General features: G+C 43.1%; 1 protein-coding gene across 1 annotated transcript in view; it reads right to left on the reverse strand.

The window, feature by feature from the left end:
• Window positions 1-38: 38 nt before the first annotated feature.
• The window catches only part of CHP1 (calcineurin like EF-hand protein 1), a 39,227-nt gene continuing 23,686 nt past the window's right edge, over window positions 39-15,579 (reverse strand). Inside the window, exons 3-7 of the mRNA XM_037900464.2 lie at window positions 10,080-10,160; window positions 6,748-6,875; window positions 5,480-5,541; window positions 3,971-4,093; window positions 39-2,060 (exon numbers count right to left, since the gene is read on the reverse strand). Of these exons, the coding sequence (XP_037756392.1) occupies window positions 2,007-2,060; window positions 3,971-4,093; window positions 5,480-5,541; window positions 6,748-6,875; window positions 10,080-10,160 (448 nt within the window). The 3' untranslated portion in view covers window positions 39-2,006. The remainder of the gene's footprint in view (window positions 2,061-3,970; window positions 4,094-5,479; window positions 5,542-6,747; window positions 6,876-10,079; window positions 10,161-15,579) is intronic.

Raw genomic sequence — 15,579 nt, forward strand, 5'->3', positions numbered from 1 at the left:
TATAGTGAACAGAGTCTGTCAACACCACACAGGCACAATTTTTACAGTGAAGACTTATTTATGGATTGATAAATACAGAACTCATTGGGACAATAAGGCACAACAGCTGACTACAACTACATTGGCAGAAGAAATAGAGAAACATCTTTTAAATAAGCAAATCAAAGCCTATAACATCTTGTGTACCTTTCCATGTTAACAGTCACATTTCTTTCCTTTTTACAATTCCTATTTTACATATGGTCATAAAACCAGAATGTTTCCTTCTTGTACAGAACAGAAATCTTTTACAATTCTCCAGCCTTACTATTGAATTGCAGTCTGAAAATTTTGAAGTGCAGCATCTTTCTGCAAAAATAGAGTGTCTGAAGAATCCACTGAAGGATTCCTTAATACAATTAAGTAAAGGAACTAAAGAAATCCATTTGAGGGTTGAATCTTAGCTCAATACTTACAGAAACTTATGTTAACACATGATGTGGAGGTGTGTGGAAGCACTTAAACACTGATTCTTCCATAGAGATGGACCTCCAAGTCAACTCAAGACACTCCACTTGTATTGGTTGTCAGATCATTTGTTGACTTATCCACGTGTGCACAAGAAGCTGTGTAGCCAATGAATTTGGAGGTTAACAACTGAACACATGCATTGCTTTTGAATCCTTGATTTAATATAGTCTTGCTGTTAAGTTTTTAATTTAAAAAAAGTTATCCTTTCAGTTGTGTTGGTTTCATAAAGATTTGTGGAAAGTATCTGATCAAAATATATTTTAAAATCTCACTTTTTAATTTGAACTGGGATATACTAGGCAATTCCCTAAAAACACTGGTTATCTAAACTTCCATGAAAGTGTTCCAAGTGCAGCTAAACACCCACAGTGCAGATCCACCAGCCAGGGTGGGGCTCAGATAGATGTTACCCCCCCAAAAAAAATCATTGGTTTTCAAATAATCTAAGGATTAATATGAAAGCAGCACAAGGTGTCACTAGAGCTATTACCACTGGATGGTGACAATGACATGAAATCAAACTTTGTGCATGGCTAGTTTTCTTGAATTATAAACACCGGTAAATAAATCTGCACTAATGAAAGCAGCAAGTTGTGATGGTGGAGGTAAGAGTGCCCTGTGGGAAGGAACAGTCATACAGAAAAAGCAACCTAGGGAGGGGTGCTTTGTGGTCCACTGGCAGTCAGAGCCTGCAAGCTGCTCTTAAGACAGCCACTTCTGCACCTGGTACTGGGGTCGTTTGAGGGTTATGAATCACTGTGTGGAGTCCAGTTTGTTCCACAGAAGTTGCAACCTGCAATCATGACAGATTCCTCTCCCCACTGTGGATTAATTCTACAGAATCCAGTCACAGCATTTGAGACTGCTCAGAACTGGCACAGTATTCCCAATCCTACAGTCCTGGGAAAGAAGCTACATGACTTAAATGATTAATTTAAGGTTGCTCTAAAGGGCAAATCTGGAAAGAGGGAAGAAAGGTCTTGGAAAAAAAACCAAGAGGGGAGCAAAAAAGGCAGCTCTGTTGCACTAGCATGGGAAGGAAAAAGGCAGTGCTACTCTGACACCTAGGACTTACTGAAGGAATGATTTAGCTGAGGTTTGTTTCACACTATACACTACTCCCAGTAAAAAAAATTCAGATGGCTTTTCTGTGGGATATTACCCCCCTTTTTGGCTTCCTAGATGTAGAGCTCCAGAAGAATAAGTTTGCAGCAGCAATACATAGGAAGGAAAGGCGATCATTATATTCATACAGCAATGCAGAGGAAAAATCTGAAATAGGGACTTTTTAAATGCTCCATTCCGAGCTGCACTGCAGCCACTTCCCTTTGTTCCTGCTACACAGGGAATGTTCACCTTTGTGGAACAAGCTGGTGAGGGATTGCAGATGTGTTTTTCCATGCACCAGTAGCAATGCACTATGGAAAGATGGTGGGGAGAAAGTGGAGTTCTAGTCCTTAGAAATTAGGAGTGGTAAGGAATGGGTCTCCCATCCATCAGTGAAGAAATCGAATGCTCATTTTCTGCTCTACATCCACCTTCTCCAAAACCTGCAATAAAACCAAGAGACAGCTGGTTAAGTCACTTATGTACACAGCTCTGTTCCAGTTAAAATGTTGAATGATATTAAAAAAGCAAGCAAGAGGAGTATGGGGCATCCTGGCAAGCCAGTCTTTCATCTGGAGGCTGCTAATGCTGTGCCCCAGAAGCTAAGCTTTCCTTTTAAAAATTAAGAAAAACCACAAATGTGAACCAAGTGTAACTAATATAGTAATAGCGGCAAAGAGTCCTGTGGCACCTTATAAACTAACAGATGTATTGGAGCATAAGCTTTCGCGGGTGAATACCCACTTGGTCAGATGCGTGTAGTGGAAATTTCCAGAGGCAGGTATAAATATGCAAGCAAGAATCGGGCTAGGGATAACGAGGTTAGTTCAATCAGGGAGGATGAAGCCCTCTTCTAGCAGTTGAGGTGTGAACACCAAGGGAGGAGAAACTGCTTTTGTAGTTGCTAGCCATTCACAGTCTTTGTTTAATCCTGAGCTGATGGTGTCAAATTTGACAATGAACTGAAGCTCAGCAGTTTCTCTTTGAAGTCTGGTCCTGAAGTTTTTTTTGCTGCAGGATGGCTACCTTTAAATCTGCTATTGTGTGTCTAGGGAGGTTGAAGTGTTCTCCTACAGGTTTTTGTATATTGCCATTCCTAATATCTGATTTGTGTTCATTATTCACCCATGAAAGGTTATGGTTCAATACATCTGTTAGTCTATAAGGCGCCACAGGACTCTTTGCTTTTACAGATCCAGACTAACACGGCTACCCCCTGATACTAATATAGTAATGTCAATCTCCAGACAGCCAGAAACAGCTAAGAAGTGTGGACTATCCTCCTTTGTTAAGAGGTTGTTAACCTTTAACTCATGTGACAAGTATCAACACTACACAGTAGAACCTCAGAGTTAAACTGACTTGTCAAGCACACTCCTCATTTGGAACTAAAAGTACGCAATCAGGTAGCAACAGAAACAAAACCAAATACAGTACAATACTGTGTTAAACTACTAAAAAATAAAAGTTTAAAAAAAGATTTGACAAGGTAAGGAAATGGTTTCTGTGTTTGTTTCATTTAAATTAAGATGGCTAAAAGCATTTTTCTTCTGCATAGTCAAGTTTCAAAGCTATATTAAGTCAATGTTCAGTTGTAAACTTTTGAAAGAACAAAACGTTTTGTTGAGCATTAAGAACATTTCAGAGTTACGAACAACGTCCATTCCCGAGGTTCTATCATTTTTCACTACTGGACAAGGTATATGGGCTTGTCTACATCAGGAATTTGACTGGCACAGATACAGAAGAATAATTACTCTGCTTTAGTTATGCTAGTATAATTCCCCTGGGTGACTATTTAAGAACATGGAGTAATTATTCCGCTATAACTGTGCCAGCCAATTTCCCCATGGAGGCAAGCCTCAAGGAAGGAAGTGGATTATCATTTTCTGATCTATTGTGATCGGAGTCTCATTTTGGGATCTCAAGTGGACCTTGGAAGACCACTATTTTTTCCCTAGTTTGACTCCTGGCACAGGCCATTTAACTCTCTCCCACAAGAAAGTTACCCTTGTGGTGGGCCTCTTGCCTGAAAATCTACTTGACTAAAAATTCAAAACAGATCCAGCTACATAACCTCAGAAGAAAAAGTTCACAGAAGAGGTATACAGGCGGATTATGAGGGATTATACGCTGGCAGCACAGCCCCAGAAGGGAACCCTGCCCTTCAAGAGGCTATGATCTCATTCCCTCTGCTAGGGCACAGGGGAATTATGATATACTGGGAAGGACTGCTACACTAACTGCAAAAATGAAGGGTAGTATCTTTTTGGCTCATTTCCAACTATTTATGTGACTGCTCAGTGATGACCACATTCAATCACTTCCGTAATTCAAAAGGTTAATTCCCAACCTTGACAAACTCTGTGAAGGAGATGGCACTGTCTCCATCCTGATCAGCCTCCTGGATTGTCCTGTCAGCAATACTACCCAGCTGCTCGTCTGAAATGTTTACACCAACCATCATCCGCAATACCTGCAAGATACAGAAAGCCCAGGAAGTCTGAATATCACTATATAAATAACCTTTAAGCTAAGAGTGTTATGGGAAGATTATTCTGAAAGCCTTGTGCAGAGTTTAGGCACAGTACTCGGAACAAGGATACCATCCAAGTAGCAACCCTGTGTAAATAGAACACAGCAGGACCCTTGTTACTGTCTGGAAATGTTTTCAGTGATCAAGATTTTCAGTTCCTCTTGTACACCAAACCTATTGACCAAAATTGCCTCCACACAAATACAGAATATACAAGGATGCCTTTATGTGCCCCCTGAACAGAAGTGCAAGCTTCCTCATTCCCCAAAAAGTGGAATTCAAAAGAGCTCCTATAAAGTGAGTGAATAGGATTCTCGGAATAATTTTTTTTTAATCTGGTAGTTTCAACTATTTTTAACAAGACTGACGACTGCTTGATTTGACCTTTCCCTGTTTAGGATTGTTTGGTTGCTTTCTGAAGCCTTGCAAGTTGCAGATATGCAATCAAAACTGCACTAGTCAGCTCTTCTCCTTCCTGCCAGTTTGTAAGGTGCTTTTCTGTGCTGAAGACAGAAGTGAGCAGTTTTGATCAAATGCAGTTCCTTGCTCAACGTGAGCCACAAATTACTGCCTACTTGGCAGGATTAGTAGAATGCAGTTACTCCCTACTCAAATCTAGCCTGATATGCAGATCCATGCCATTACAGTACTGATTTCTTGTTGCTTTTCTCCATCCAGGAGGAAGGCAACAAAAGCTTTATCCCCATGGGAAAGAACTGGTCAGATAAACTAATCCACCTCAAAAAACAGACCCATACCTAGTCTTGTTGTCTCTGCCATAAAAACTAAGTATTGTGGGTTGTTTTGTAGGGGCAGGTTACATCTGCTCAAGTCTTTGTTCCAATGAAAGTATAGTCATCCATAAATAATCAAACATGTTAAAAATTAACCTAACGCTCTGCTGAAGTTTCTGATGGAGTAGGAAGTCTATGCTCTTACTGGAGATTGAAAGACAAAAGTCACCACATTTTTGACGCTACAGGTAGACAGAGTCCAGTCAGCCATACATTTTTGAATGGCCTGTAAAACTGGTCTAACCACAGTTGCTTGCAGATGCACCAACTATTAGATCAAAGGCCGTCATTAGACTTCTTCCATATTCTAAAGCGGTTTTAGGTCGATGGCACATTTTTTTGGGAAGGTCACCCAAATGCCCAACTTCCAAAAAAATCTTTCACATGTCAATGTGATGAGCAGGTCAATTTCACTCTTTTACAAAAAGCATTCTTAGGGAAAGAATTTTTTAAGGGTTAAAGTTGCAAGCTCGGTCATCTAAAGACCAACGGACTCAATTTAAGTCCCATTGTAGCCCAAAGTGCTCTTTACCTGAAGCAGCTCATCTCGGGATATCTTGTCATCTTTATCCAGGTCATATAGTCGAAAAGCAACTAGAGGGAAGGTGAGAATGAGTCAGCTGAATTCAGGTACTATTTGTTCACCTTCCCCACCCACATATGTAAATTTAAATTTCATGCACTCAAAAACATGGTTGTCTGAAAGCTGGCAGCAATGTAGGTGTTGGGTCATTACAAAATGACCATTGATGTAAATATTAGACTACAACTTTTATAGGATCCTGTTAAAAATGTTTTATAGAATTATATAATTCAGAGTTCCCACCTACCACGATAATCAGTTTGTTCCTGCAATTTGCTAATGTCTCAATATATATAGTCCTTTTCAGAGGATTGCACATTATTGTCAAGACACAACAGCCACTTAGAAATTACCTTTCAAGATCAAACCAGTAGTCCATCTAGTTAAGTATCCAACGTGACAGTGGTCAGTACTAGATTTACAGGAAGACACAGCAGCCTCCATAATGGACAATTTTATAAATAGCCTGCTTGCAGGGGAAGTTTCTTTCTAACCCTCAAGCATGAGAGTTTGTCCCTCCTAAATGTATTTCTTTAATTCCATAAGGAATCATCTTTGCACTGTCACTTCTCTGACTGGCCTACACTTTGCCTTAAGTATATGGTCAAATCAGAGCCTAGAGAATGCTGATCAGAAGACTGCTGCAGACTACCTAGTATATAGGAGTAATCCACTTTCCACTCTGACCATATGCTTCAAGCAGAATAAGGAACAATCATGACGGGGGAGAGTGGGATGGAGGTGTGAAGATGAGTGGCAATACCATATCATATGAAGGACTGGAGAAATAGCAAGTGGTATGAGGAAGGGAACTGGAAGGCCCATTCATGGCCGGAACACTACTCTACTTCCAGAGAGCATCTCTCAGAACTGCTCTGACACCACAGCATCCTGTCATGAGACATTTAGGGAAGAGCTGAAATTAGTCCAGCATAATCAAGTCTCCACAGTGAGCTCTGAGAATCTCTGTACGTAACGCCATTTTTACTAAGCTTCAACATATCCTACTAGCTTCTGAAATGGCTATGGCTGCCTCTGTTACAATCTACTACTTACAGGTTTTAGTAAGTCAGTTTGTATTTAAAAATAAGTACTGCAGTATGTCAGCTCAGACAGTGTGTGTGTAGGGTCACTCTCTCAGGAAACATAAGGGTGGAAGACTAAAGAGCCAGGAGGCAAGGAATGGAATTGTCCAGGTAGAGTGTGAAGTTCCTTACAGTGCAGCTTGTTACTCCGGCTGTTGAGTGGTTCTGGTCCATTCTGGTCTTTGCTTTTTTCATTATCTTCAATGGGTCGGAAGTGGGCCAAAGTCCTCATGAATCCACGGAAATTCACCTGGTCCTCTCTGCAAGGTATTACAACAGGTAAATTGTCTAAAATTTAGCATAATACAGGTTGTCTATTGCAGTTGTGAACTCAAGCTTCAGTGACCAAACAAGTCCCTTTGTGGTATTTCTGTAGGGGCAAGTTAATTGAGTGTTCTATAAATTTTTTATTTACATCCAGCAAGCCCTTGTCTTCTTGGTCTCCTTCAGTAGAGGGAAATTTCCTTGTGGTCATCCAGGAATTGCAAGTGTTTTCAAGAGCAGTAGCAGAATTATTGGTGGATACATGACGCAATGTAGAGAGGAAGTGTGGTCTGAGGTAGTAAAAAGAATCAAGATTTCTTAAGGTGAGGTTGGATAAGTCATTTAGTTTCTATAAAATAGGTATATTTACTCACCTCAAAACTGTTGTAGGGTGTTTAAGATTTCTAAAACATTTCAAAATTTCTTAGATGAAGCACAAAATGAGGAACCAAAATTTAGAAATGAACAAGGTTTGGTGCAAGTAGAGTCCGAAAATCTCAGGCACTAGTTCTTTACAGTGACGAACTTTGGGTGTCAAATTTGACACTTTAAAAGAGCTCTAAATTCAGGAAGTGTGAGCTCCCACTTTCTCAAAATCATGCCCCTTTAAGGTGCCTCAAGTTGGGCAGCTCAGAAGTTCAGGAACCCCAAAATAATTTGTTGAAGTCTTGTACAAAGCTTTTTACTACAGGAAACCACACTACCTATGACCTCTCTTCTCAGGCCCTTTTTATCCAACAAAGGAGGAAGAAAGGCATAAGCCAATCTTGTTTTTCCCTTAGTGGGTCAACGCGGAGGAACTGGGGAGAAGAGTAGAGATCTGACACACTGGACCAAAAAGGGAGTTCCAGGTACATGAGACAGCTTGGTAGGCAAAAGATAGGAGGAGAACACAGAATGACACAAAGGTGCTCTGAACAAAGTGAAGTGGTTAGGAGGCAGACAAAATGCAGTTTATGCCAGACATTCAAGGCAAGGAGCTTACTGAACTGGAGGGTGAGAAGCCAGTGAAGCAACTACAACCCATGCAGAGTGTAGTCAGAGTGACAGGCAAGAAAGATTTTGCAGCAGATTTCTGGACTGATCAGCTAGGGGGTGTGTGGGGGAGGAGAACATCAGTAAGCCCAAAGGAAATTGCAAAAGACATCCAAGGGCTTGGACAAGGGTCTTGGCACTGGCAATAGGAATGGATAATTTTGGAGATTTGAAACAGTTTGAGGGGAAGAGAAAGAAGAGTCTGGTTTTAGCCATGTTAAGTTTTAGCTGGTGGTATGGTATCCAAGATGTCAGATGCAGATTTGAGGATCAGTATTGAGGTGGCAGCAGAAGCCATGTAGCAGGTTGACATTACCTATTGAGAAAAGGCCCAGGACAAACCCCTACAGAGAAAGGGGAAGAGGAGGCATCCCCAAAGAAGATACTGAAGGATCAGACAGATACTAAAGTAATCTAGAAGAGCAGTGTCTCTGAATCCCAGAGAAAGTGTCTCTAGGAGGGTCCGAATGACCATAGGCGCCAACTTCTGCTGGTGCAGGTGGGTGCTTGACTCCCCTCTGCCCCCGCCCCCATTCCAACCCCTACCCCAAATCCCCACCCCGGCCCCACCTCTTCCCCTGAGTGCACCACGTTCCCGCTCCTCCTGCCTCCCTCCTGGAGCTTGTTACACAGCAAAACAGCTGTTTTGCGGTGGCAAGTGCTGAGAGGTAGGTGGAGAAGCGGGGATGTGGCACACTCAGGGGAGGAAGTGGAGGCGAGGTGGGGCAGGGAGCTGGGCTGCCGGTGGGTGCAGAGCACCCATGGAGTCGGCACCTATGTGACTGACTACATCAAGACAGCAAGAAGAACGAGGACAAAGAAGAGGCCTTACAGCTGATGGATTGACAGTCTGTCAAGCTGGAGACTGAGGTGCAGGACAAGGCAGCTTACACTTGAATAAAGAAAAAAAAGAGGACTTGTGGCACCTTAGAGAGACTAACAAATTTATTTGAGCATAAGCATCCGATGAAGTGAGCTGTAGCTCACGAAAGCTTATGCTCAAATAAATTTGTTAGTCTCTAAGGTGCCACAAGTCCTCCTTTTCTTTTTGTGGATACAGACTAACATGGCTGCTACTCTGAAACCTTACACTTGAATGTCACTTTTCATTGAAGTTGATGATCCTGGGAGGAAGGCAAGGTGGTTTAAAGAAAGTCCAAAGGTGGAGAACCAGACAGTTAGGGAGTAAAGCTGCTTGATAAGAGATACTAGTGCTAGAAGTGAGTTTGTAGCTGATAAGTCTGTATTGTCTCCTCTATGCAGGGTTGCTGTTGCCATATTGGTCCCAGCATATTAGAGAGAAGGTGGGAGAGGTAATAGCTTTCATTGGATTAACTTCAGTTAATGAGAGAGAAGCTTTCAAGCTTACACAGAGCTGTTCTTTAGGTCTGGGAAATGTACTCAGCATCACAGCTAACTGCAAGGTGGAACAGATTGTTTAACGTAAGTAGTTGACACCATAGGCGCCAACTCCGTGGGTGCTCTGGGGCTGGAGCACCCACAGGGAAAAATTAGGGGTGCTGTGCACCCACCGGCAACCAAGCTCCCCTCATCCCCCACCCCATCTCCTCCTCCCCTAAGCATGCTGCATCCCCGCTCCTCTGCCTATCTCCCAGCGCTTCCCACCTGGCCGCTGCCAAACAGCTGTTTGGCAGCTTTAGCATGCTCTGGGAGGGAGGGGGAGGAGCAGGAGGTGGGGAAAGAGGTGGGGTCGGGGCAGGGATTTGGGGAAGGAGCTGGAATAGGGGCAGGGCCTCATGGAAGGGATGGAGTGGGGGGAGGGCCGAGCACCCACATGAAAAAGTCAGCACCTATGGTTAAACACATTTCAAGGCTCTTGGACTGTCACCAGAGGCATTCAGCAGCAAGATAACAGGAATGGAGAATAGGTTGACATGTGAACCAGAACTGAGTATTGATTAAGGATCATAACACTCTGATAAGGTAGGCAAGTGTCCCCATATTACAGACTGGAAACCATACAAAAAAGATGTTAAGTGACTGCCCAAAGTCGCACAGCAAATGCATGGGAAGATTGAAGATAGAATCCAGGTATCCAATTCCTACTCCCATGCTTTAACCATAAACATACCTCTGATTAGAACTTTGCAGTGTTTGTCACAAAACTTGTAGACCATTTGGAAATGCATTCAATAGGAACTTACCCCTCTGGGAAAAAGGCATTGATAATCCGGTCTCCCAGGGGGTTGATGGCAAGCTCAGGAATCCGTTGGAAGTCTTCACGGCTAAGGGAAGCAAGAATATGAGAGTCTTCATAAACTTAGCTGTAGAGAAAGTTGCATAAAGACTGAGTAAAGTCTAATGAGAGGATCCACAATACAGTACATCCATTTGGACTTAACTTCTTCAGGAAAGTACTTTGCTGTTTGCTTTCCAACCATAATAGTGCAATAGCTGTTAAAAGTTTATTAATGGCACCAAGATAAGGAGAATAGTGCTGAGTTTGTATTACATTACATGCCTATAATAGTGCTAATTTATCAAGTTAATAGCACTTCTCCGATACAGTGAATATCAATTTGTGCAAGAAAATCTACCAAAAAATTTTAGTTATCCCTCTAGAATGATTGGACAATACGCAACTACAGGAAAAGAAAGCTACATAATGAAAAGCAAGTAACAACTAAAGTAAATTGTGTTTAGGAACAGAGTCACTTGAGTTGGAAGGAATTTTAAATTAGTTCATCTGGAGCGATGTATCACAGTCTTGATATCACCAAAAACCACTAATCAATTTTCAGGTTTTAAATTTTAATTTCTTTCTGTCTAGACCCTTTGTTGTCTGATCAAGATATTTAAATAATGCTGTGGAAATTCAATTTGAGCTTGTTTCAAACAGGAAGCGTTCCCTACTTTAGAACAGTAGCAATTTTCTATAGGCACCCATCGAAACTAAATAAGGTCAGGCTTGACAAAGCCCTGGCTGGGATGATTTAATTGGGGATTGGTCCTGCTTTGAGCAGGGGGTTGGACTAGATGACCTCCTGAGATTCCTTCCAACCCTGATATTCTATGATTTTATGAAATACGTGTGCTGCTTAAAAACTACACTGGTAGACAAAGTTACGTTAGTATAAAAGAGTTTGTACTTGTATAGCTTATTCAAATTAAGAATGCAAAATAAGCAACAATAAAGCACCTTTATAGTTATACTGCTATGTTTGTAAAAAAAAAGTTCAATCAGTATAACAGTTGGTAATTGGTACAAGACTTCCTTATTCATTTAGGCCTGTAGCTGGAAAAGTATTAAGGCATTAATTAGTGGTAGAGGCCAAGATGTACTAAAATGCCGGTTGAAAGTTTAAACACATTTCTGCCAAGAAGCAATTTCAAACTCTTCTTTGTTGGGTGCCCAATTTGTGACCTTGTGCCAGATCTGCAGAAATACTAAACACAGACAATTCCACTTGAAATCAACGGGAGCTCTGGGCACTCAGCCCTTCTGAAATTCAACTAAAAGGTCTCAAGTTGGGCACCCAAGAACTAGTTGCTTTTGAAAGCTGTCTTAAGCAAATGAAGTGGTGATACAGACGACAGTCAGTTCAAGCTTCTCTAAGCACCAGGCCTAGTAATGCAGGAACCTGAACCTGAGGACATTCTGGAGACAATTGTGAGCTACCACTTCACAGAACTATAAACATTAGACAGAAAGAGACCTATGGAGTCTAGTCTCACCTATTGTCAGTGGGAACTGCTCCCCACAATGTTCTCTAGTGCTCTTCCAGTCTAGTTTTAAAATTTCTCCTGCTGTTGCTATACTTAGGACCCAGTTGTAGTGTAACTATTGCTGGGGTCCCAATCTAAGTTCCCTCTAAGCTGTGCGGTTGTGCAGCTGCCTCTTCCCCGGATCTGCCGTGGCAGGGGAGAGGAGCCCCTCCCAACCCTTGGCTCAGGCCAGGCCTGCCCGAGCTGATGCATCCAGGGAGAGGCGCCTCTCCCCCGGCCCTGAGATGCTGTGGCAAGAGAGGGCTTGGGGGGGGGGGGGAAGGGGTGTCCTCTCTCCCCCGTGCAGCCCCAGGGCAGCCTGCACCCCAAACCCCTCATCCCTGGCCTCACCCCTGTGCCTGCACCCCAATCCTCTGCCCCAGACCTGAGCCCCCTCCCACACTCCAAACCCCTCATCCCCAGCCCCACCCCAGAGCCCGCACCCCCATCCCCCCCACACTCCAACCCTCTGCCCCAGCCCTGAGTCCCCTCCTACACTTCAAACCCCTCGGCCCCACCTCATGAATTTTGTTATGTGCACCATTATGGAGGCGATGTGTCACACATTGCCTCAATACTGGGTGCACATAACAAAATTCATTCCACACATGTAAGTAAAAAATGAGAGAGGACACTGTCCCAATTATAGTATATTTGTCATAACATGGTTAAAACAGAGTGTGATCTTAGAGTACAGTGGGGAAGTGACCAATTTTTTTTTAACTGTCTCTGAACAATGCTACTGCCCTGTGCATGCCCACGCCTGTGTTATGCTTCAGAGACATGATTAAGACGCATCTATACATCAAAAATAGATAGCCATGTTGTAACTCAACCCCTTCAATATGGTTGTATTTGAAATAGACAAGGGGCACAGCACACAGATGCTGTGAAGCAAAGATGCGGTGAAGCATCTACATTGGGATAAAAGCCATTTTAACTACAGTGCTTTGGCTCAAATTCCAATGTGTAAGGCCCTACCAAATTCACAGTCCAGTTTGGTCAATTTCACGATCGTAGGATTTTAAAAATCATAAATTTCATGATTTCAGCTATTTAAATCTGAAATGTCGTGGTGTTGTAATTGTAGTGGTCTTGACCCGAAAAGGAGCTGGAGTGGCAAGGCGGGGGGGGGGGGTCACAAGCTTATTTTAGGGGGGTTGCAGTACTGTTACCCTTACTTCTGCACTGCTGCTGCGGGCACTGCCTTCAGAGCTGGGTGCCTGGCCAATAGCTGCTGCTCTCCGCCGAGCTCTGAAGACAGTGTCATAGTAAGAGTGGCAATATTGCACTGCTCCTAAAACAACATTGTGACCCCCCTGCAACTCTTGGGTCAGGGCCCGCAACTTGAGAAAAGCTGGTCTCCCCCATGAAATCTGTATAGTATAGGGTAAAAGCACACAAAAGACCAGATTTCACGGTCTGTGACGCATTTTTCATGGTGTGAATTTGGTAGGGCCCTACCAATGTATACAAGTCACTGAAACCAACTACTCCCACATCCTGTCTAGAATTTTCCATTGACATAATGTCAGATTCCTTGCTTGTTAAATTTCAGCTTCAGAGAATTTACATTCAACATTTCAGCCTCATGTTGTGCCTGGTTTATGGTAAGAGTTTAACAATTAACTACAAGTAACCCCTAGGTTTCAAATCCACTTCTATTTTTGCTCATTAAGGGGACATTATGGGGTAGGTATTATAATTGGAATAGCTGTAACAGCCATAAAAATAACTGAATGCAGAGAGGCAAGTTGTACCTCATTTTATACACTCATTAGGGACCTACTTCACCTGGCTGAGGCCGGAGCCTACAGGAAATTGGATGTTCTATTTCTTCCTTATTCATGGGGCCATAGCAACAGGCTTCTTCCAATGAGACTTTCCAGGAATCTTTTTCTACTAAAACCTTGCTTAAAGGTTGCTTTGCCTATGATCTTTAACTGCAAATTGGTTAGTCTGCATAATAAAGAGCGTCCATGACATTTTTCAGTACTATACAAGAGTTTCTGCTGCAAACAATTAGTAGCTTCTAGGTAGGCTATGCATTTCTAAGCTGTGGGATGTGTCTTCTGAAGGGAACACAGGAGCCCAACATGGGGGACACACCCATCTCATTGCCTTGTCCCAAGCATCTGCAGGGCCATTACTGGCCACTCATTCTTTCACCCGCTACTTCTCTTATGTTCGGTCTTCCTTGACTAGGTGGTCACACATAGTGCTGTTCCCTGATGTCTGCCAAGAGAGGGAGCAGCACTGTGTAGAACTGAGGAAAGAACTGAAGAGAATGTGACAGCAGCTGTGGGGGTAGATAAATGGAAGACAGTTCCCAAAAGTGAGGAAATGGGAAAGAAGAGGAACTACTGGAGAAGTGGGGAGAGAAATAAGTGAAATAAAGGGAAGAGAAAACTGGCAAGGAGAGCAAAGCTTCGTCTATGCTGGTTTCAAACACACAAGACACATTGGAAGTTTCCCTGTGTAGACCAGGCCAGAGAACTGGGAAACATGTCAGAAGTGGAAGAAAGAATTAGAAGAGAAACGGGTAGAGAGGAAATGAAAAACAGAAAGCAAAGCAGAAAAATACAAAGGAGACCAAATGTGTAAGTGAGTCAGGTGAGATGGGGGAGTGGCACTATACGCAAAAGCAAGCATAGAATCAAACATAGTAAAAAAAATTGAGTGACAAAAAAAAGTGACTCATACACTACTGCAGAATCTCTATAGACAGAAATTCCATGTTTGAATAATAAGACTAGCAGTAGGATATACTACAGCCCACCTGACCAGGATGGTGAAGGTGAAATGCTCAGGGAGATTACTGGGTTTTCTGTTTTTGTAGCCTCTCTAATGGGGGATTTCAGCTGTTCCCATATTGAATGGAAACATGTCACCTCAGTACCGGATACAGAGACAAAAATTTATACACACCATTAATGAGTGCTTCTTGGAGAAGCTAGTCCTAGAAGCCATGAAGGGAGAGGGAATTTTGACTTAGTCCTAAGTGACTCGCAGGATTTGGTCCAAGAGGTAACTATAGCTGAACCATTCAGTAATTGTGACCATAATGTAATTAAATTTAACATCCTTGAAGAGGGAAAATACCAAAGAAACCCACCACAGTAGCGTTTAACTTCAAAGAGGGGAACTACATAACATTGAGGTGGCTAGTTAAACAGAAATTAAAAGGAATAATCACAGAAGTAAAATGCCTGCAAGCTGCGTGGAAACTTTTTTTCCCCTAAAAATACTGTTAACAGAGGCCCCAACTATATGTATACCCCCAAATTTAAAACCAACAAAAAAATCTGCAGTATGAGGGTCAAAAAATGCCACCATGGCTAAACAAAGTAAGAGATGGTTAAAGACAAAAGGACATCTTTTAAAAATTTGAAGTCAAATCCTACTGAGCAAGAAAAAAAAAGGAGCATAATCTCTGGCAAGTCAAGTATGATTAGGCAGTCTTCTTAGTAATGCACCATCCCCCTTGCAGCTCCCAATGGCCAGGAATGGGGAACTGTGGCCAATAGGAGCTTCAGGGGAGGTACCTGCAGGCAAGGACAGCGCGCAGAGCCCTCTGCCCTCCCCTCCTCCAGGGACGTGGTGCTAGCTGCTTCTGGTGCGGGGCCGGGGCCGGCAGGGAACCTGCCTTAGCCTCACTGCGCGCTGCTGCCACCCTGTCACCGCTCCATGTAAGCGGTGACGGGCTGGAGCCTGCACCCTGGTCCCCTCCCACACTCTGCACCCCCAACCCCCTGCCCTGAGCCCCCTGCCGCACCCCAACCCCTTGTCCTGAGCCATTTCCTGCACATCGCACCCCCTCCCACACCGCCTCCTGCACCCAACTTCCTGCCCCAGCCCTAAATTCATGGTCGTGCATGCAATTTTCCCACCCAGATGTGGCCCTCTGGCCAAAAAGTTTGCCCACCCCTGGGTTAGATG

Source organism: Chelonia mydas, chromosome 6 (assembly GCF_015237465.2).
Source record: "Chelonia mydas isolate rCheMyd1 chromosome 6, rCheMyd1.pri.v2, whole genome shotgun sequence".
NCBI lineage: Eukaryota > Metazoa > Chordata > Testudines > Cheloniidae > Chelonia > Chelonia mydas.